A 22,166-nucleotide genomic window follows, 5' to 3' on the forward strand; every position below is an offset into this window, starting at 1 on the left:
CAGGAGAAGTGGCCTACCCAGGTGTCATGGGATGTTACTAGACTTGGGACTCTAAGTAGTTTGTGTGATATTGAAGAGAGTGTCTGCATTTGATTCTTGGCTTCTCATGGAACAGGCTGTGTCCTCACTGGACTGGAAAAGGGGATAATAATAAACCTTTGCTTCCCAGGGTTGTTGCAAAGATTAAAGAAGCATGCATATAATATATAGCAAGCCCTCTGTAAATAGCATTCCTATTGCTCATGTCTCTACTCTATATTCCTCCCCCAGTGCTTTTCGGCCGTACCACACTGGAAACACTCAGTGCACTGATGTTGGGATTTCCTTTCAGCTGTGAAGGTGTGTGAGAGTAGTAGCATTGGTCTCGAGTACCAGTCTGGAAACCTGATTGGAACCCTGACTCTGCCTCTCTGTTGCTCTGTGACCCGCCACTGGTCATCAAGATCCTCTCTGGCCCTCAGTCTCTTCCTCTGTAAGAGCACTGTCCAACAGAAATAGAATGTGAGCCACAGTCTATATATAGTTGTAAATTGTTCAGCAGCCACTTTATAAAAAGTAAAAAGAAGTAGAGAAAATTAATTTTAATAATATATTTTACTTAACCCAGTGTATCCAAGAAATAATCATGTCAACATGTAATCAATACTAGAAAATTGTTTAATGAGATATTTTACAGCTTTTTTCTTATTAAGTTTTGAAATCTGGATGATTCTTGATCTGGGGTGATTCGGGCAGTTGTCTGGGATGTTTTTGGTTATCACAACCAAGAGGGGTAGAGGATGGCAGGTAGAGGTATGTGTGTACTCTTGGCATCTAGAGCGCAGAGACCAGGGATGATGCTAAACATCCTGCAGTGCACAGGAAAGCCCCCCACAGAGGATTATCTGGCCCCAGAGATTAACAGTGCCTGGTTTACACATACAGCACAGTTCAGATTCGCCACTTTCCAAGCTCTCAGTAGCCACATGGAGCTGGTGGCTACCATATTGGACAGTGCAGCTCTATAACATAAAACATTTGGACATGCACTTAAAAGCGAAATTTTTAGGAATTTGGGTTTTGGTCAATTTGTTTTCCTGCTCATCCCTGAATAAGTGACCAAATGAGATGTGGCTGGTTCACCCGTCCCTGGCTGGCTAAGGACAGAGCCCATCTGTCTCTGGCTATGTAGACTCTCTTCCAAAGCTATCCGCCCTCCCCTGGGAGACTGAGCCTGGGGTGGACAGTGAACCCTGTTGTTCTTTTCTGGGGAGACAATGCTGCAGGCCCTGCTACCTACCTGACAGGGCTTTTGTGGCTCAGGGAGAAAAGGGCTTTGTCAGGACGGCAGCCGAGGAGCCTGCAGTTCAATGGGGCCCTTTATGTCTGCACTCCCGGGACACTCGGGATGCTCGATGCCAGCCCTGGGGAGGCCCCACCCGCTCCTAGAACAAATGGGGACCCTGAGGCCCAGAGAAGGTATAGAAGGCCCTCCAATAGATGCCAGTTCCCTCCACCTCAGCCCACTGCCCTGAAACATGAAATCCACCTAACTCTGAAAAGCCCTGTCTCAAAGCACAGGGTGAACTCAGTATTGTCCTTAACCTGGGCAAGGAGGCCCCTGCCCCCTACCCTGAACTTTAGCAGCTCCACAGATCACAAACACATACACAATTAGTGCATTAAAGTCTCCCAAGATCCAGGCCCATCTCTGGCACAAGGCAACTATAACCAAACATCTTCTCTTGTGACTTAAAAAGCCCAGGCCAAAGCAAAGCACTCCATCTCTCTCGTCCTGTGTCCTTGGAACAAAAGCGATGGAGTTTGAATGCAGTGAGAGTTTGAGGGTTGTACCTTGGCCAGCCTCAGAGATGGACACTCTTTTATAGCACAAGTGGGATCTGAGCAGCAGAAATGCTTAGGTAAGAGAAAAGACAAACTAAATTCCTTGTCAAGTCCTCCCTCCCAGGTGGCATGGATACATTCATTTTTCTCTAATGAAGTATCCTTTCCCAGTAGGGCCAGTCTCCAGTTTCTGGCTCCTTTGTGTCTTGGAAGTACTCATGCTGGTCTTGGAAGTATTCAGCTCCATTTGAACTCTGGTGCCACATCCCTCCAAGGTTAGGGACAGGCCTGGGTGTTAGGGGTAAAGATAAATGAACTTGGATCTGGTATGTGGGCAAGACCTGTGGCTTCCCTTTCCTTTCTAACCTCTGCCCTACCCACCCCGCCCTGGACCCCATGGTGGTTCACAGACACAGATACACACACACACACACACACACACACACACACACACACACACACACACACAAACACACACACACACACACACACACAGAAAGGAGCAGGAAGGACTGTCTTATTTGACAGATAGGGAAACTGATCCTTCTGGAGAGAAGGTGACTTTTTAAAGTCATCCAGCAAGTTAAGGGAAGCCACATGCTGCGAGGACCCTCCCTTTGAGGCCCAGCTAGAAGGCCACCAGCAGAGGGTGGGGGGTGGTGGCTTGGGAGACAGGGTGAGGACATAGCAGCTCTGTTTACTCCTGGCGCCCTCAGTTATTGGCTATGGGACCTTGTGGGGACGGGGCGGGGGTAGTTTATCAGTATTTAAAATATGGCTTTTTCTATTCCTATACAAAATGTTATTAGGGGAAACTGGTGATAGGTATATGGGAACTCTGTGAAATATTTTTGTAACTCTTCTGTAAATTCAAAATTACTTCATAATCAAAAAAATTTTAATACCGTTTTCCCTCATCTGTACCATGGAGATTAGCACCTGCCTCACAGAAGGCGTAAATGAGATAATGCCTGTAAGGCTTTAGTACAGTATCTGTCCCGGAGTGAAGACTCAGTAAATAACTACTTTTAAAAGCTACTTCCTCCAGAAGGCCAGTGACCTATCAGCACCCACCACTACTTTCTTGGCAGTCCTCACTACTTGGGAGCACAAGTTATTTCAGCCTAAAATGCCAGGCTTGGTGTGGCTGCTGGGAGCATGCATTTCATCTTGGCTCTTCTGCTTCCTAGCTAGGACCCCGGGGCAAGTTACTAGATCACTCTGTGCCTCAGTTTCCTCTCTATAAATCATAAAGCTACAAATAAGTTTGTCATGAGGATTAAATGAACTGGGATTTTTCAGCACTAACAGCTGTGCCTGGCCTATAGCAAGCAACACACAAGTGTTTTTAAGGTCAAGCTCAGTGTTTCTCGAACTTTTTTTACTAGCACCCACAGTAACAAATATACTTTCCATCACCACCGTTTTTCTTTTTGATGGTGATTTGGAAAACACCAGTCTCTAGATAGTTGATCCCATTTTGTTTCCCCTATTAATAACATATAAGGTTCTTGGGGGACAGGGAATATATTTGATTCATTTTGGTCTCCAATTACTTCATTTCCTTCTTTCATTCAATTTACCAAGCTTGTATCACCCATTCATTCCACATATATGTATCGACCTTTATTGAGCACCTACTATGTGCCAGTTGCATATTAGTGCCCCAGTGCAGATCAGACCTACGTTAAATGAATAAATAAGGCAGGGAGGTAGGAAGCCAGGAAGGCAGGCAGGAAGGAAAAAACCCAGGGTCCTGGATGCCCATGCCCCGAGAGAGCCCCAACTGGCAGCAGTTCCCCCCTTTTAGTCCCCACGTTCCCACTTCTACCTCAGCCAGAAAATTGCCCCCTCTCCAGCCACCCTGGAGCCCATCAACTGTCTGGGTGCCGGTCCGGCGTCTCGAGGAGAGGCGACGCCCGGGGACCCGCCCCCTCACCTCCTGCCTGGGGCGAGGTGGTGACTCGCTTTCCGGGAGCCAGGCAGTCTCCGCGCCCCTGGAGGGCATGCGCCCCTCCGCGGGCAACTCGAGCACAGGGCCCCAGGCCCAAGGAGTTGCCCAAGAGGCTGGGCGGCTCCTCCCCGGGGACCCTCCCCCTCTGGGGCGCGTCATTCTCCCCACCCCCGGGTCCGACCCCGGCTGCTCCTCGGACGCCGGCCACGCAGGGACAAATCTCAGCCACCTGCTCCGGAGCCGGGGCGCCGGGGCACCGTCCGCCCCATGGAGCTGCCGGCCAGCAACGCCAGCTGCGAGAACGGTGCGTGAGGCCAGCGCGGACCCGGTGCGCTCTGCGCTTCGCCTTCCCTCCCTGCTGCTCCTTTCCTCTGCGTCCTCTCCTGCCAGGCGGACCGAAACGGGGGAGGGGGTCCGCATGCGTCGCCCCCCACCCAGTTCTCAGGCCCGTCTTGGGAAGGAGCAGGGTTCTGGCTGACTTTCCCCCTCTTTGGAGCTGGGTAGCTGGGGGGGGGGGGCGGGAAATGGGAGAAAAGGAGGCGTGCGTGGGAGGGAAGAGGCGGGATTTATCGATTGGAGCGGGTCTACCAAGAGGTGTGGGGGGGGCCGGGGGTGTGTCTTTTATGTATAGTTGCTTCAGATTTTAGTACCTGCCCAGGTCTGTCCCCCTGGGGCTTACCAAAGACAGGGTAGAGGGCGCAGAGACTCAACACCCCCAAACCCACATCCACCTTTTAGGAAAAGGAGGGAAAGAACAACCCAGGAAAGGATAAGGAAAGATGCTGGGCTTTACGCTCAAGTTCTTATTATGAATCTGGGTAGTGGGCTAGGCTCTTTACCTGCATTATCCCAGTTAATACTTAACACAACTCTAGAAGGCAAGTAGATATTATTACCTTACTGTCACCATTCTGGAGGTAGGGAAAATGAGGCTCTGAAAAGTCGGATTAACTTGCTCAAGGTAAAACAGTGGGGAAATGGAATATAGAACCAGGACTCTTGGATTCTAAAACCTGTACTGTGCTCATCTCCTTTCTTGGTATTTCTCCATTTTCCTACCTGGTCTTGATATGCAGCCTGTGGGATAGCCCTGTTTTTCTAACTTCTCTTCTCCAGTGAAGCTTTCAAAGCGGGCCTGTTGGGTGTTGGCTGGCCTTGGTTTTCTGAACAATGATGCAATCCGTTTTCAGCCTCGTCTTCCCCTGGGGAAAAACATGTTCCCCAGTCTTAGCATATTCTGGAAGGGAAGCAGGAATCATCTGGCCCCACACCCATTTGTCAAGATGGGCACCCTCCTCAGAACTGGATTTCCTTTGGCCGTCAGCCCTCTCTCCTTTTCTTTTTACCCCTGTGGGAGGACTTGACTTGATGGAGGGCACTGTGCCCCTTCGATGCCTCAGGCCTCCCCCAAAGAGCCAAGCCCACCCTTTGGCTCCACCTGCTGGAGATGAACCTTCAGGAGGGCGGGGGAAGGGGGTGGAAATGGGCTTGGCCTTCCTCTTGGGAGTTGCCCTCCTTGGCCCACATCCTCCCAGGTTCTGGCTCTTTTCCTGAACTCAGGGAACTCCCAGGATTTGACTCTTGCCCTAACTGAGGAACAGGAGTGAGCAGTCAGAACAAGTCTGATTAGGGACCCAGATGGTTTCTTGTCTCATCTTCTCTGGATTGTGACACAGGTGTTGGAAAGAGAGGTCTCCCACTGCAAAAGACACATGGGCATCCCCTGGTGGGTTCCAGACCCAGCTCTGCCACCAGGCTTTTATGAGGCTCAAGCAAATCCTTCCCCATCTCAGGGCCTCAGTTTCCCCAGTTGAAAAGAAAGAGGGTTAGACAGGATGCCTTCTAAGGGCTCTTCCAGCTCTGCTGTTCCATGCTTCTGTGCCATGGAAGAAAGGTCAACAGCGCCCTTACTTTGTTACACCAGAATGCCACTCTGTGCTCTAGATATGCCAAAGCTAAAGCTGCCTGACCTTTTGGACTTTGGGCCCTTCTGGTGCAGGCCTAGAGATCTAGCTTGGTTCGAGGAGAAGTGCCTGGCCCGGGCCTACATCCTTGGCACACGAGCCTGGGTCTTTGTGACCCACAGTTTGAAAAAGACCTTCTACCACCAAAGGTCACAAACTCAGGTGCTTATAAGGGCCAAGCACATAACCAAATGACTGAAGGGAGCCGGGTGTGGACTCAGGGGAATCTCAAAGAGCACGTCCTGTCTAGGGGCGAAACCACTGCTGAGCCACAGCTAACTGTTGCCTATGGGACGGTGTGCCCAGCAGAGTAAGCAAAGGCAGCCCTGAAGCTGGACTTTCATGGGAAATCTCCCGATTTTTAAATGTTAGCAGGAAGCTCATGTTTTAAGGTAACCTTCAAGAGGCTAAACGAAACCCCATCCCCCTTGCCACCTGCTGTGTGTGTGTGTGTGTGTGTGTGTGTGTGTGTAACTGAGAGCATGAACTTAGGCATTATATGCGCTAGGGAAGCAATTCTGGCTTCACCACTTACCACCAGTGTAGCCTTAGGCAGGTTACCAAGCTTATCAGGGCCCCAGTTTCTTCAGCTAAAACCCTGGGCGTGACCACTCTGCCGTTTCCATGGTAGGGGTGCTCCTGAGAAGCCCCAGGGTGCTGGGCCCTGGGAGTGCCAGAGGATTATTGCCTGTGCTTTGTACTGTTTCCTTGAACTTGGGCAGCTTAGTTCTTCTGACTGAGGGTCTGCCCCTCATGCCCAAGTTTGTCCTGTTGTCCTTGGTATTTGTGCCAGAAGAGCCAGCAAGGGTGTGCTGGCTCAAGGGCATGAGAACTGATTGACTCTCGTGGGCTCTAGGACTCGGAAGGAGAGCTAAAGACAGATCCTGCGTGGGGTGGCGGGGACACCGATCCCTCTGAGGCCTGAAGGAGGCCTCAGCCCTGACCACAAGCACCAGAGGTCTTCGAAGTAAGGCCTGGGGATGGTCGGTTCTGACAAACAAGGATGCTCGTATTTCATCATCTTCAGGCCTAGGAGGGTCTGTGGACTCCAGCCTCACTCCCTCCTGTTACCTGTCAGGACTCTGCACTGTGGCTGCAGTTAGGGATACGTAAGTGAAGAGGCCTCTGGGAGGGGAGAATCCCTGTGTGATCCTGAGCTGTTGGAGGCCCATGTGCCCAGAGGCTGGGAGGGGATTCCTGTGGAGGCCGGGAGGTTGGATTCGATGAGGACTGAGAGCTGCGGGGACCCTGCGTGGTATGTGGGGGGCATCAGTCCGGCTTAGTGGTGAGGTGCTGGAGTTCTGGAGTCAGACAGCCTGTGTTCTTACGCAAGCTTCCTGACCTCTCATGGCCTCCATTTCCACATCTATGAAATGGGAATCAAAGACAGCACTTATCTGACACATGGTTGGAAGCACTTGATGAGTTCACGAAGATAAAGTCCCTAGCCTGCATGCAAATGTCCCCAGCGTGACTCTCACCGTGGTCTTCCCTAGGTTCCCTGATCAGCCTGTACTGCTCCTCCCAACAAGTCCTGTGCCAGATCGTCGGTGACCTCAGCCCCGAGGTGCCCAGCAGTGCCATCTCCAACAGCTGGCAGGAGAAGTTCAGGCAGAACTACAGCTTCTACGTCGGCCTGGGGCTGGCCTTGCTGTCCAGCTTCCTCATCGGCACCAGCGTCATCCTCAAGAAGAAGGGCCTCCAGCGACTGGTGGCCTCTGGTGCCACGCGGGCTGGTAGGCTCCTGGGGGGCGGGGGTGGATGGGGTGCTGGGCGGCGAGCCCTCGGCCAGCCCTGTGAACCTCCCTTCATGGGGTCCACTGTAGCAGTTTGAGAACCTGTCCTAGATAGGCACAAAAGGCTCATTGTCAGTCCCGTTGGGGGGTCGATCCACCAACAACAGGAGACCTTCCTTTATAATCCAATAGTTCCTGAGAACTACATGATCAGTTAATTGGGGTGAAGACAGGGAAAAGTCTCAGGGCCAAGAATCAGAAACCCCAGGTCTAGTCCTGGTTTTATTTCTTACCAGTTGTGTCATCATAGGCAAGTCACAATTTCCCTACAGAATGGGAATATAATACCTTTGCCCAGAACAATGTCAGACGCTGGTGCGTCCTCACGTACTATCAATCTGAGCTCCTTTATAGGCTACAAAAGAATTACTGAGTCTCTGTTCACAGGGATTTGCTTGTTTGAAAAATAAGACGTGTATCCATGAAACAATTGTTGAGAAAAGGAATCCTATGTTAAAAAATTTGTTCATTTAATCATCATTCATTGTGTACCTGCTGTGTGCCAGGTGCCGTGCTAGACCTGGGGACACAGTGCCCTTGTGGGGCATTGAGTTGAGTGGGAGAGACAGGCAAGTCGATAAACAATTGTTCTGTAGCATGTTAAATGCTATCATGGGGAAAATGCAGAATGCTATGGCAATATTTTGGAGGGGCATGTAAAGCCAGGCTTGGGGGGTAGGGGAGGTTTTCTGTAAGAGTTGATTTAGAAGCTGAGACCTACATGATGTGGAGATAAAAAGGTGAGGGGAGAAGAGAAAGAAGTAATATTCCAGGTAGAAAGAACAGCATGTGCAAAGGCCCAGGGGTGAGAGAGCATGAGTGATATTAGAAGCTGAAACTGTCTCAGGATGGCTAGAGCATGGAGGGGTAAGAGATGGGGTGAGGGCCAGCTCATGAAAGGTCTTGTAAACTGGGCTCCAGAGTTTGAGTGTAATTGTAAGTGACAAAGGTTTTAGGTAGGAGAGTGACATAGTTCGATTTACGATTTGAAAAGATCTCTGGTTGCTGGGTGCAGAGTGGATTAGGGGACAAGACTGGAGGGTGGGAGACCAATTTGGGGAGAAAAACACAGAACTTGGGCCAGGAAATTGCAGTGGGAATGGAGACAAGTGGTGAAGTCCAGAGATAGATTTTGAAGGTAGGACTTACTGGGTTTGGGTTTGGTGTTGCCTGGCCCCAAAGGGAGGATGAAAAAATGAGTCAAGGTGACTCAGAGCTCTCTGCTTTGAGCAACTGGGGAGATGATGGTGCTATTTTCTGAGACAAAGAAAGCAGGAGGAGCAGGTTTACAGGAAGACGATGTGTTCAGGTTTGGACGTGTTCAGTTTAATGTTCTATGGGACACTGAGCTTTGGAAGCAGACTATTTGTGTTCCAATTCTAGCTCCTCAATTCCAAGTGATATGATCCTGGGCAAGAAAAATAGTCTTTCTGCCTCAGTTTCCTCATCTGAAAAAATGGGGATAGGAATAGTTCCAGCTATATCTTGTTGTGAAGATATGTTTAGAAAGATGCTTAGCATGGAGTAAGCACTAGTATTAGTTTTACTGTGATCTAAGTGGGAGAGCCTGACAGACAGTTGGATACCCAGGACTAGAGCCGGGTGTGCTCTAAAATGGAGAGCTGTGAGGTGTGGGCATGAAGTCAGGATCAGTGGTCATTGCTGCCCTATCTCCTCTTCTGGACAAGGGTTTGAAAGGCCAGAGACCTCCCAGAGTGCCAGAAAAATAGCTGCTTCCACTCAGGAGAGAGCAGAGCAAGTATCATTGACCATTCAGAAAGGCAGCTTCCCTGGAATCAATTTTTTCTCCAATCTGCTCTTTCAATATCTTCTGAGATTTCAACTCAGAGTAAAATGCTCTCAGAGCACTTAACTTTTATGGGAGATTCTGACTGCTTGCGGAACCTGATGAAAGTTAAAGACCATCTTAGAAAAATGGGCATTCACAAAAAGCAACATACAAGTTTGGGCTTTTCACGAAACTGTCTAAAACCCACCCTAATCATCATCATCCTCATCCTCATCGCTAATACTGAGTATTGACCATGTGCCAGGCTCTGAGTCCATCATGTGAACAAAGCAGACACAATTCTAGGCTACATGGAGCTTCCATTTTAGTGGGGGAAATTTCAGAAAATAAATAGATCAATTCAAATTATAAATGACAAGTGTCATTAAGGAGAAGAACTGAGTGTGGCGAGAGAGAGAATCCCAAGAGGAAACAATAAAGATAAGGGGACCAGGGAGGGCATTTTAGTGGAAGCAACATTCAAGCAGAGACCTGTAGAGTAAGTGTAGATATAGGCAAATATTGTTAAGAAGACTATTCCAAACACGGAAAAGCACATGCAAAGGCCTTAAGGCCAAAAAGAGCTCATCATTTTTGCAGAACTCAGAGACAGCCTGAGCGGCTAGACTGTAGTAGGAAGTGTGGCAGGAGATGCCTTTGGAGAAGTGAGCAGGGTCAGTACTATGAACAGGCTTGTTAGGGATTCTGGTCTTTATCCTAAGAGCATTTCGAAGCCACTGGCCAGCTAGAAGCTGAGGAGTGACATAATTCTTAAAAGACTCCTGGCTACTATGAAAGGAATGGATTATAAAGGGACAAGAGAAGAACCAGAGGAGTCCTAGGAGGCGGTTGCCTCAACCCAGACCAGAGGTGATAGTGCCTGGGAGTTGGGTGGTGGCAGTGGAGTGGACACACGTGAAATGCATTTTGGAGACAGAATCAGCGGGATGAAATGGATGCAGAAGGTGGAGTAGTGGGAGGGTCAGGTGTGATTCCCTGGTTTCTGGCTTAAGCAACTAGGTACATGGAGGTGCCGCTTACTGAGCTTCATTTGGTGGGTGGGGAGCATTTAAAAATCAAGAGTTCCATTTAGGACAGAGTTTGAGATGCCTGTGCGAGACCTAAGAGTTGTCAAGTAAGCAACTGGATATACATCAGGGCTAAGAAGAAAGGATCAGGGTGCATATATGAAATAGGGTACCTAGATGGAATTTAAGACTTTGGAAGGGATGAGCTCACCCAGGGCAGGGCCCAGAAGCAAGCCTGGAGGACTCACCACAGCTGACATATACTGACCCCTTAGAGACTGGCGAGTGAAGGTAGGGAAGGAAAGGTCCTGAGGAAGTACGGCCAACCTCTAACTTCATGCCCATTCCTTTCTACAGTGGACGGAGGCTACGGCTACCTGAAGGACACAATGTGGTGGGCTGGATTTCTCACCAGTAAGTGGGTTCTTTGCTACTAAGGACAGTGCCCTATTGATGACAGAGGCAGAGATGAAAGGAGGGGTGGATGGGGCATTTCTGTCTCTACTGTGCAAAATATGAATCCAAGGCCCAGATTTCTAGGGGGAGAATCTAAACAGTCTTTGCAGGTAGAACATTTTTACCTGCATCTCAGGTCACTTTCTCCATCCAAAGTCAGTCTTTCATCCATAAAGCATCTGTCCCCAGAGAGCTTTGTACAGAGCTGGTAGTGATAAAGGTGTAATTTCTCAACTTCCCTTGAAATTCAGGGAGCTACGACGGCCCGCTGGAGTCTCCTGGACTCCTGCAGGGCACAGCCTGGGACTCCTGAGTCAGCTACCCCATTCCACAAGCAATTGTTGGCTCACTTAGAACATGGCTGGTCTGCCACCTAAGGTTTGCCCACATTTTCACATTCACACATTCCTTTCCACCCACCCTCTCTGGCTTTCAATCCCTAATTCTTTGAGGTGGAAAATTAGCCAGCTTTCTATTTGTAATCCCCTAAGTCAGGTTTTGATCCCTGTCTTAGCCAGAGTTATCACATTCATCATCTGCTTTCAAAGGGCAGACCCAGGTCATTCCCTACGAGCAGGGAGACAGAAGAGGCACTTGCAGGAGTCTGCAAACTGGAAACTCATATGGGGAGAAGTAGGCCCTTTGGGAATGTCTGACTTTGTAACCACCTGCCTGTCAATCTAGACTATCCATAACTCCTCTGGGAAAGACGGCTCCGTGGACCATTTGGTACCTGGAGAATCAATAACTGTAGCTGTTTCTTTATTTGATAATTAACACTTTCTAGAGCTTACCTTAAAGATACAGACCAATCATTGGCAGTCCCTGAGATACATTTAACCGTGCCTAGGCTAGAAGCCAAGGGACCTCAAGAACCAGAAGGCACCATGTGACCCTGGACTCTAGGCCACCTCCCTATCTTTAACATGGGAGGATTTGGTCAGGATCATCTGGGCCTGACCTTCAGATCAGATTCTGCAGGGAGAGAGCATAAGGATGGGCATTTTAAGGAATGCTGGTCTGGGATTCTGTGAATGGTTGAACACTGAATGAAGCCGTCTCCACCCAGATTCATTTGGGCTGGAGATGGCGCATCAGAGCCACTGTGACCTCTTTTCCCCCTTAATTTCCTAGTGGCTACCGGAGAAATTGCCAACTTTGGGGCCTATGCGTTTGCTCCTGCGACAGTCGTCACACCACTGGGAGCGCTGAGTATCCTCATAAGGTTGTTGTCACCTCTCTTGCTGTCTCTTCCTATTTTCAGTTTGTTGATGTCCGGAACTGCACATGGGGTCAGTTGCTACTTGCAATCAAGGACCTGGGTCAGTCCCAGCTTCCAGAAAGAGGCAGTGTGCTGTTCAGAGCTCCACACCCTTGGATTGTTTGCTGCCTGGGCAGTGAAGGGGCAGGCCAAGCCCAAACCAGGTGGAAGGACTTCCCCTGCCACCAGGCTGAATGTCTCATGTCAGTGTTTTGGTGCCCCAATAGGAGAAGCACACAAGTTGAAAGTACAAGCCCTAGATTAACCCTCCCTGGGTTCTAACCTTATCTCTGCCACTTTGTAGTTACATGGCAGGCCACTTAACTACTCTAAGCCTCAATTTCCCATCTGCTAAGTGGGGATGTTCATAATACCTGCATGAAGGCATTGATTTAAGGACTAAATGAGATGCACAGAAAGTGCATAGTACAGAACTGGCACTGAAGAGTAACCACAGCTAACATATATGGAGGGTTTACTCTGTGCTAAATGTTCTAAATGGATTCACGCATTTAATCCTCACAGCATCCCTACTAATTAGAAAGGAGGGGAGACCTGAGGCCAAGAGAGGTTAAGCATCTTGGCCAAGGTCACCCAGGTCCCAGGAGGCTGGGCCAGGATTCCCTCCCAGGCAGTCTAATTTCAGAGTCTGGGTGCTTAACCACTAGGCCCCATTGCCTGGAAAATGTTTGATGGTATTAAAGATAGCTGATATTAAATGTGTGTGCTTCCCATTGCCCCGTTCCTCCTGAGCTACAAACACAGTTCCTCTGTGGGGGTCCTGAGCCCCATTTGAAGCTGGCTCTGATTGTCACCGTAACCTTGGAGCCCCGGTAAGTCCCCAGCCCACCGCACCCAGTACCTGTAATTTCCTGTTTTGTTTTACCAGCTTGATGACGATTTTGCAGCATTTATGCAGTCAAAAACCAGATAGAGTCATGATTCACATGGCACGGTTGGCTGATGTAGCTGTGATACCAGTACTGCGTATCTGATTAGTTTACAGATTCCCATCCCAGGAAGTTGGGAGCGGCAGGGGACCCTCCACTGTGTGACCTCTGCCTTTGCTAGTGCTACCGGGTGCTGGTGGACAGGCGTTGTGGGTAAAGTGTTTCTGGGGGTTTTAGAGGAGAGATGGGAGACATTCAAAGGAAGTTAGACATCAATCCCCTCTTTCCTGATACCTGTAAGCAGGACTCATGAGGCTCATTGGGTTACCTTAGGTCAGCCAACAGATTTTGCCCTAAACTAATGCCACCTTTTTAAAGAAACAGAAGCATGCCCCAGCGATTATACCTGTCTTGTCTCACCACCCTTCTTCCTTCACCTTTGCTGGCTCATTTGGAGGCTGTGACAGGAATGAAAGTCACATCACCAAGGAACAGCAAGGAACTGGAGGTGTTTTGTCCAGAAAAGACTCAAGGTAGTCAGGAGAATTCTTCTCAGTGAGGTGTAGCGGGAAAACCATAGGCTTTATAATTAGACAGAACTTGAGTTCAAATCCTGGCTCATCTCTTACCAGTTGTATGATCTTGCCATCATTTAAGCTTCTGTGGGACTCAGTTTTCTCATCTATAAAATGGACATAAGTATATTTTACTTCTCAGAGTTGCAAGATGTTAGTGAGATAATAAATGGGAAGTTCTGAGCACAATATCTAGTATGTAAAGTGTGCCCAAGTGTCACTGTGGTTGTTTATATTGGCATACACAAATGGAAGAAGGAATGGATTTGTTTTGTATGGCTCAAGGAATAGATATGGGATGAGTAGAAACTACCATATTTTGGGTTAATAATAGAATGAACCTACAATGGATTCATTTGCCTTGTGAAGGGGGGAGCTGCTTGCCACCAGAGGTATACAAGCCAAGGCTGAAAGCCTTCTGTTTGCAATGTTAAGAGAAGATGTGCTCATTGGGTAGGAAGTTAGACAAGCGTGCTTTGAAGGGGTCTTCCAACTCTTCTCTTTGGGGATATTGTCCATCTCTAAAATGAAAGAAATTCACATGTGTGTTGTCGATTCCTCCAGCCCACACTATAACCCACCCCTAAATAAGTTTCTATCTGACACATTTCCTAGGGGTCCAGAAAAGCTTCCACGTGTGAGAGTAGTGAGCCCTTGCTCAGCCCTCACTTTTCTCCAGGACGCTGGGACTGGGCTGGCTGCTGTAATCCCTTTCTCCACTTTCACATGCAGTGCGATCCTTTCCTCCTATTTCCTGGGAGAGAGTCTGAACCTGCTGGGGAAGCTGGGCTGTGCGGTCTGTGTGGCCGGCAGCACAGTGATGGTGATACACGCCCCCGAGGAAGAGAAGATCACCACCGTCATGGAGATGGCTGCCAAAATGAAAGACACAGGTAGGCTCCAGGCTCCCAGTGAGCAGGAAAGCACTGGGCATGAACCATGTTAAAGGTCTGACTGGGTTCTGGCCATCTCAGGTGCTGCCATGTGGAGGAGGAGGAAGCAAGCTCAGGGAGGAAAGTTGATGGGCTGGTACTGAGGCTAGCTTACAGGTTCCCAGTCTGATAGGTATGGATGCTATTATTATGTATTTGTTATGTGCCAGGTACTGTTCTAAATGCTTTGTTTGCATTGTCTTAGTTCAGGTTGTTTTAACAGAATATCATAGACTGGGTGGCTTATAAACAACAGACATTTATGTTTCACAGTTCTGGGGGTCACGATCAAGTCCTGCATCAAGGCCCGACAGATTTTGTTCATAGATGGCCAGCTTCTTGCTGTGTCCTCACCTGGTGTAGAGGGCAAAGGAGCTCTCTGGAGTCCCTTTTATAAGGGCAGTATTCCCTTCCTGAGGGCTCTACCCTCATGCCTGAATCACCTCCCAAAGACATCACCTCCAAATACCATCTCATTAGGGATTAGGACCCAACATGTAAATGGGAGGGGTGGCATTCCGTCAGTTGCGTGTATTAATTTAATCCCACAAAAAAGCTCCTATGAGGAAGGTCTTAATATTAATCCTATTTTACAAAGAGGAAACTGAGGTCTTAGGGGTTTAATAATTTGTACAAGTTATTAAAAAGTTGTGTTGCTGGAACTGGGACCCATGTTTGACTCCAGAGCCCACGTTCTTTTTTTGTTTTTAATTTTTTTGGCCACACCAGGTGGCATGTGGGATCTTAGTTCCCTGACCAGGGATCAAACCAGCGCCCCCTGCATTGGAAGCACAGAGTCCTAACCACTGGACCGCTAGGGAAGTCCCAAGCCTAGGTTCTTAATGAGACAACACGTTGCCATGGGTGGGGGGCTCTAGAGGCTGCTGGCATCCTCCCAGGTCAGGTTACCTGTCTCCATCCCCCCAAAGGGTACATCGTGTTTGCTGTGCTTCTGCTGGTGTCCTGCCTCATCCTCATCTTCGTCATCGCCCCACGTTATGGACAAAGGAATATCCTCATCTACATCGTCATCTGCTCTGTGATCGGGACCTTCTCCGTGTCCGCCGTCAAGGGTCTGGGCATCACCATTAAGAACCTCTTCCAGGGGCTGCCAGTTGTGCGGCACCCTCTCCCCTACATCCTGTCCCTCGTGCTGGCACTTTCGCTCAGCACTCAGGTCAATTTCCTCAACAAGGCGCTGGACATCTTTAATACCTCCCTGGTGTTCCCCATCTACTACGTGTTCTTCACCTCATTGGTGGTGACCTCCTCCATCGTCCTCTTCAAGGAGTGGTACAGCATGTCGGCCATGGACATTGCGGGCACCCTCTCTGGCTTTGTCACCATCATCCTAGGTGTGTTCATGCTTCACGCTTTCAAAGACCTGGACATCAGCCACACCAGCCTGCCCCACATGCACAAAAACCCAACCCCCGCTCCCGCCCCAGAGCCCAGCATTATTAGACTTGAAGACAAGAATGTTCTTGTGGACGATATAGAACTCTCCAGCACCCCATCACCAGAAAAGAAGCCCGAAGTATTCATAATCCATTCGTAAAGCTTGGAATACATGAGTGAGAGGATGAGCCCTGTGGTACAGCCTGACTGCTCAATTTCAGAGCCACCTGGTTATTTTCAACACAACTCCTCTTAGCAGTGGCCTCTCTTTTCTTGAGACGTTCATTTATACCTCACTGCTGTTTCCGGGAGAAAAATCCCTACCCAGTGAGCAGTGGCGGTAGAACCTCCTGGAAACACAGCCTCAGTGACCAAATACCCTACTTCACATTGGTGCCAGCAGGTCCCCTGGACCTCCCGTCCTACTTGTTTCCTCGGTGCCATCTCTGTGTTGTTGGGAGGAAGATAGGATTTGATCTGTTGAATGTAGCACAAGCCAAGAACTTCCCTGAAATGTTGGTCATCAGGAAATCCCTTGCACTGATTCTCCTCCTGAGACTGAGTCACCGTTCCTGAGCCCAACTCACCGTTCCTGAGCCCAAGGCTGAAGTGCAGCTGGCCCTCCGAGGCCCAGAGAGCAACTCGCCACGCCTCCCATCCAGAACCAACAGACACACAATTATTGTAAAATGTCTTGTTGCATTTGCCACCTCAACTTCGGAGACAGAGGCAAGACCTCAGCTGACCTGCTTACTGTGAAAGCCACCTGACGTCTCAGGGAAACACTTCCACCAGCCCCATTCCCGGAGCAGCCAGCCTGGAGGTCAGCATCTGCTTCCCTCCACCCCACCCCTTCCCCACCCCGCCCTCTCTACATACATCCTACGGAGTCAGTCATGGAGACATTCAGGCAGTCATCTAAGAACTCAGAACAACACAACAACAACAGAAGGTGCCTCCCAGCCAAGCTCTGCTGGCCAAGCCCAGTGTTTCACTTTGCCTCACTCTCCAACGAGAACAGCAATTGCACTGCTCTTAAAAGTAGCCTGGTTGTCGAGCAGAATGCACTTTCCTTTTCCTCAAGGAGTAAACCAAAATAATATGATTTGGGGAGATGGGGAGACGAGTGAGGAGCAGTCAGGAAAGCAGACACAGGCTCTCTGGAAACCAGGGGCTAACTTTGGTGTTTACTCTGGTGGCGAACCAAGAACCCAGGTGGAAAAGGCCCTGGGTAACTTTTTTTTTTTTTTTTGGACACACCACGCGGCATGTGGGATCTTAGTTCCCTGACCAGGGATGGAACCCGCACCCCCTGAAGTGGAAGTGCAGAGTCTGAACCACTGGACCACCAGGGAAGTCCCCTCAGGGTAACTTCTGGGCTGAAGCCTTAGAGGCCTGGCCAGTGGGATCAGCTTTGAACTTCCGTGACCAAGTCGGGGGTGTAAGGTTGGCACGGGGTGCATTCTGCCTGTTGACCAGATCGCCACCAAGTCCCCAGCTCCACTGACGAGCTGCCCACACTGGGAAGCAGTGTGTCACAACTGCTCCACCACCACCTGCTTTGGGGACTGCCTTTGGTCCCCTCACGTTTGACCAGAGGCAGTCAAAAAAACAAGAGCAGCTGGAGAGAGATATAATTAATATCCCCTCCCTTCCTGTCTTCTCTCCAGCAGCAAGAATGTGAGAGTTGATACGAGGACCATTGACAGGGAGGTAAGGGAGCCAGTATATCTGTAAAGAAGGAGGAAAGACCTGGCCCTCAGCCCTTGAGCTGGTGCAGAGCCTCCCCTGTGTAACTCCACACCCGTGCCTGTGTTTACGTCCTGTGCCCTAAGCATAGCCAAGCCCAGGCCAAACTGTTGCTGGCCTTGGAGCTCCAAGGAACAGACTGGCTTCCTGCACCGCCAGCCTCAAAGCCACAGTTTTTAATGAATGTGGATTTCTCTCTGTAACTAAAATCAATGCAACATGTTGGATCTTGAGAATGACCGTAATCTGAAGGCCCTGAGAGCGTGGTCCGCAGGGTCAGGAATAAAGACCTCTGAGTGTGTTTACTTGATACTTACATCTTGGCTTTCCTTGGACACGGAACAATTAAACTGGTTCCTCTAGTGCCGGGGGGCCAGTCCCCAGTCTCTGGAGAGTTCCGGCTGCCAAGGAAGTCCCTCCAGTGCCTTCTACAGCCACGCCTTCACTAGAGAGGGAAAGGCTGTTTGGGGAATAGCGTCAGTAGAAGTCACCCATCCCTTGTTTATGCCCGAGCCCTTACGAGAAGCCAAGCACAGTGCTAAGAGCTTCACGTGAATACTTTTAAGCTCTCGCAAATGCTCAAGGTAGATCTGTATCATTCATGCCTTGAGTGACCCCAGACCTATTAAAACTAGACTGGCCTGTGTCCAGGTGCAAAGACAAACAGCTCCCTCGACTGGTCATGGGAAAACCCAGGGCTTTTCTATGGCTCAAGGTCTTCCATGGTGGCCTCACAGGCTGGACAGACGGTCTCTGTAGGAACTCTTCTGAGGAGTCCTCGGTGATGGATCCTATCCAGGCTGGCCAGTGCAACATTAAAAAAAGCAAACAAAAAAGAGTTGCCAAACCAGACAACATTTCAAATGACAATTTAATTAAATACAAACAAGGAAAAAAGGCACCACAGCCCATTCAAGTATTTTGCATAGATATACAAATATTGTAAACAATTAATAGGTGGACGAGAGAAAAGAGGATCTGTTTTCTGTGAACAATCTCCCAAATAAAAAGAAAATTCACATTGCCCTGGATCCCAGACACATACGTACATACACACAGTGGGTGGTGAGAGAGGATGCATGGAAGGGTGACTCTGGGGGCACTTGGCTTGGATTCTGCAGAACCTCTCCTTTGCACGGTTCCCTAAGGATGGGTGGAGCACCTTTCCAGTTGGCATACTCTTGACTTTCTTGGGTGTCCAGCAGAGCTGTTACATACACATTTAACACAATCACTGACTTTAGAACTGGTCCCCAATTTAAAACACGCAAGTCTTCCATACCCTTGGCCAAATAAGAACAAATTCTGACATAGGTAAGGGGAGGCTTTGTTCAAAAGGATTATTGCAAGAGATGGCGAGGGGCCATGGCCACAGGGGGATGGGGCTACGACAGTACTGTAAGGTCTACAGTGAGACACTAAGATCCTAGAGCTGGGGCAGAAAGGAGCTTTTCTTTTATAGGGGGAAGTCAGTAAGGCTAAAAAGAACCCACGGCAAGCAGGCAGTTACCACTGGAGCCCGGTGCCTGGGCTAAAACTCCCACTGAGACAGGGAGAGAGGGTGCAGTCCCCCTTGAGGTCCCTTGAGGTTTACATTTCAGAGATGCCTCCTAGCCTCTTAAGGAAAACACACCTAGGGTTGAAAAACTGGCAGGAGGCTAAGTTAGCTTCTGAAAAGATTGACATAGTCTCCATCTGAACAGAAGGCTGGTTAAGTCACTCCACCAAGCCTCAGTTTCAGGCTCCTCTCCTCCCCACCAGACCCTGAGCATGGACTCACCCTTGGCCAGAGCCAGCATACAGCCCCTCCCCCAAAGGCTGACCACAAAGATGGTCCCTGAATGTGCTTCTTTCCAGCCATGCTCACTCCTTCCTATAAAAGGCCCCTTCCTCCTGAGCTGTGGGATGCTCACAGATCTTGTAGCCGCTCGGCTCACCTGAGCATTCTCCTAACGCAACTGCCCCCTGCCCCTAACGCAACACTCCCTTCCCCAGTCTTGCAGTAATCCTTGTGAATAAAGTGCCTCTTTCCCTAAGTCCATATTGGTTTTCGTCACCTCAAAGCAGCACGTGGACACAGGAGGGGAAAACCGGGCTACGACAGCCAGGCTCGCTCCTGGGCAGCCTCCCCGGCCCGCCAGAACACAGCCAGGAGTCAAACGGTAAATAGAACCGGCTGCTGAAAGTCTTATCAAATTTAGGAAGTTCAACCATTTTCCAGTTCACAGTACAATGTTTATGGGATGGAGGTGGTATTAAAATAATGGAAAACAAAAACGGAAACAAACAAGAAAGCAACAACCCAGGTCTCTTTCCGGTATGGTTCCAGGGAGGGTGGATTTCAGGTTCAAAAGGCTCATGCAGCCACAGTGGCTGGGGCGTTTTCACTTCAGAGCCTTCAACCTCCTGACGTTGGGGAGAAAAGCTGGACATGCCACAGGAATGTCAGTGAGGCAGGGGGTTGAGTTTAAGGGTGATTTCGGTGGGGAGGTGTTTTCACCGTTAATTTTCTGGGGCCCAGCCTTGAGGCCTGGGGCGCCTCGAGTAGCACGCTTAAATGGAAGGCCGTCCCCTGACCTCATCAGGCAGCAAGGATGGTGGACATCGGCTCTGGGGAGCAACCAGGGCCCTTGTCGGCAAGACAGGGGTGTGAACATCACCAATATCACAACTACCTGACTACCTGAGGGAAGAGAACTTCATTTTCCTGAGCTCTTTCTAAATCTATCCCAAGTGTCCCCCGCAGGTGCACAGCCTGAATCTCCCACTTGTCTACAAACCCAAGAATATCTAGTGAGCACCTATTGTATGCAGAGAACGATAAGGGGGCCCCGGGGTAGTTGGGAGTGAAAACTCAAGCCTCTTCCTTGCACTGAGGTTTTCAAGAGCAAACGTCTGCCCACTCACTGCAGGAGGCGGGGAGGCCCCACGCTGCCCAGCACCTTTCTGGGGTGGGAGACCGTCCCAGAGAACATCTCCGGTGGCTCTCTGAAAATCCTCCCAGCTAGCAGAGCACCGCACAGCCCCCATTCCCTGCTGTGGGGAGGACGGGACCAGAGGAAAGAACACAAGGAAGAGGATGAGAAAATGTCTGGCTGGTCCTGGCACAGACTCTGTTCCGTCAAGGCTGCTGGCTGCTGCTTCTCTAGGGATCTCTAGAGACAGGGCTGCTCTCTGCTCAGAAGACAACGGTCCTGCCTCAAGCCAGTGACCAGGTCTGGGGACAGGCTGGGGCTCCCAGGATGTCCGCTCTCCTCCCTGCACCCACCACTATCCCTGAGGGCCTTACTCAGATTCAGGTCAGGGAGTAAAAGGAAGACCCACACTCTGCTGAGGTCACCACACACCATGGAAAGTAAAGCTACGACTCCACAGCCACGGCCCGAGTCTACCCCGGTCAACACTCTTGAGAGCCAACATAGGAGATCCCGTGGCCAACCCGCAGGCAGGACCCTGACTTGCAGGTCACAGCACCAAGTCCCAGGAAGTCGGGACTGCCGGGGATTCACTCTCCACAGCACCACACATTAGGCGGGTCCCAGCGGGGAAGGAGAAATCAAAAGCGTGAGGCACTTGGAAAATGCAGAAGAGAAAACAAGGAGCAAGCAAGAACAATGGCGAGCGGAGTCGAAACCTTTGGCTTGACGGCTCAGAGGGGGCCCGGGCTGTGCTCCCCCTGCTGTCTACACTGCCTACAAATAGTACCTGTCTGAGTCAGAGTGACCCTTGGGAGTAAGGGGATGCGGGGGCTTTGGTGGGGGGAGGGGGGGCAGTGTGAGGAGGGAACTTGACGTGTTCACATATGGCCACGGAGCCAGGAGCTGTGACCTCAACCAAGCCCTGGCTGGAGTGACCCCTCCCGATCAGTAAAGCTAAAAGGGACAGTAAGTGCCCAGCCTCTGTCCAGCCTGGGACCTCTGAGGAAGATGGAAACAAAGGAAAGCTCTCATGCGTACCCTCCTCCATAGGATGTGGATGGACGGCTTCTCCAAGCTGAGTCCTGGCCTCAAGGGCTAAACAGACTCTTCCCAGCTGGGCTCGCCAGCTCGACTGGCACCTCTGGGGCGAGGGGCCAGCTGAAGGGTGGATGGGGGACGAGCAGCCATTCAACCTCTTCCGCTCTCCCCTCCCTACCTGGGGCTGAATATTGCACAAAACAACGCTTGGATGCCGTTGACAGTAGGCACTCTGGGCCTCTGAGGAAGCTGAGGAGGCACTGAGTCAAGGAGGAGATTTTTCAGAGATGCAGTGGTTCCAGGAGGAGGGGAGTGGGGGAGGAGGAGCTCAGAGGCGGCCAGGCATGCTTCCTCCAGATTCCGTGGCCACGGCTCCTCTGTGTCCTCACAGAAAGGGAGAAGCCCCTTTAGACGGGTCTAGATTTTCGAGCTAGCCATCCCCACAGCCCTCTGTGACCTGTATTCAGGAAACTGTGGGAAAAAAGAGACAGGGAGAGAGACATCAGCTCCGTGGGATCAGTGGGGAGCTGTCCTCTTGCTTGTGACAGGTGGGCAGGAGGGGCAGACTGTCAACTGAGAAGAAGGGCTTCCGCA

The 22,166-nt window shown here is 50.2% G+C and overlaps 2 protein-coding genes across 3 annotated transcripts in view; one reads left to right on the forward strand and one right to left on the reverse strand.

Annotated features, from left to right (window-relative positions):
- Positions 1-3,875: 3,875 nt before the first annotated feature.
- Positions 3,876-18,883, forward strand: NIPAL4 (NIPA like domain containing 4). Of its 2 annotated transcripts, XM_036848514.1 has the most exons (6): positions 3,877-4,082; positions 7,239-7,478; positions 10,713-10,769; positions 11,946-12,036; positions 14,270-14,430; positions 15,399-18,883. In XM_036848514.1, exons 1-6 carry the CDS (start codon positions 4,046-4,048, stop codon positions 16,025-16,027), a joined length of 1,215 nt encoding a protein of 404 aa, XP_036704409.1. In that variant the 5' UTR covers positions 3,877-4,045; the 3' UTR covers positions 16,028-18,883. The 2 variants fall into 2 exon arrangements, with proteins under 2 accessions (XP_036704410.1, XP_036704409.1); XM_036848515.1 differs by lacking the exon at positions 10,713-10,769 and having other exon boundaries at positions 3,876-4,082.
- The window catches only part of ADAM19 (ADAM metallopeptidase domain 19), an 88,688-nt gene continuing 84,991 nt past the window's right edge, over positions 18,470-22,166 (reverse strand). The window contains exon 23 of the mRNA XM_036848513.1: positions 18,470-22,043. Within this exon, the coding sequence (XP_036704408.1) occupies positions 21,990-22,043 (54 nt within the window). The 3' untranslated portion in view covers positions 18,470-21,989. The remainder of the gene's footprint in view (positions 22,044-22,166) is intronic.

The sequence above is a fragment of the Balaenoptera musculus genome, chromosome 3, assembly GCF_009873245.2.
Source record: "Balaenoptera musculus isolate JJ_BM4_2016_0621 chromosome 3, mBalMus1.pri.v3, whole genome shotgun sequence".
Taxonomy (NCBI): Eukaryota; Metazoa; Chordata; class Mammalia; order Artiodactyla; family Balaenopteridae; genus Balaenoptera; species Balaenoptera musculus.

What these genes read in the sequence shown, in the direction of transcription:
- NIPAL4 (XM_036848514.1), top strand. Translation starts at nt 4,046, where the DNA reads ATGGAGCTGCCGGCCAGCAACGCCAGCTGCGAGAACG. An exon ending in CAACGCCAGCTGCGAGAACG is followed by an intron (nt 4,083 to 7,238) that starts GTGCGTGAGGCC and finishes GGTCTTCCCTAG; the next exon opens with GTTCCCTGATCAGCCTGTAC. An exon ending in CTCTGGTGCCACGCGGGCTG is followed by an intron (nt 7,479 to 10,712) that starts GTAGGCTCCTGG and finishes TCCTTTCTACAG; the next exon opens with TGGACGGAGGCTACGGCTAC.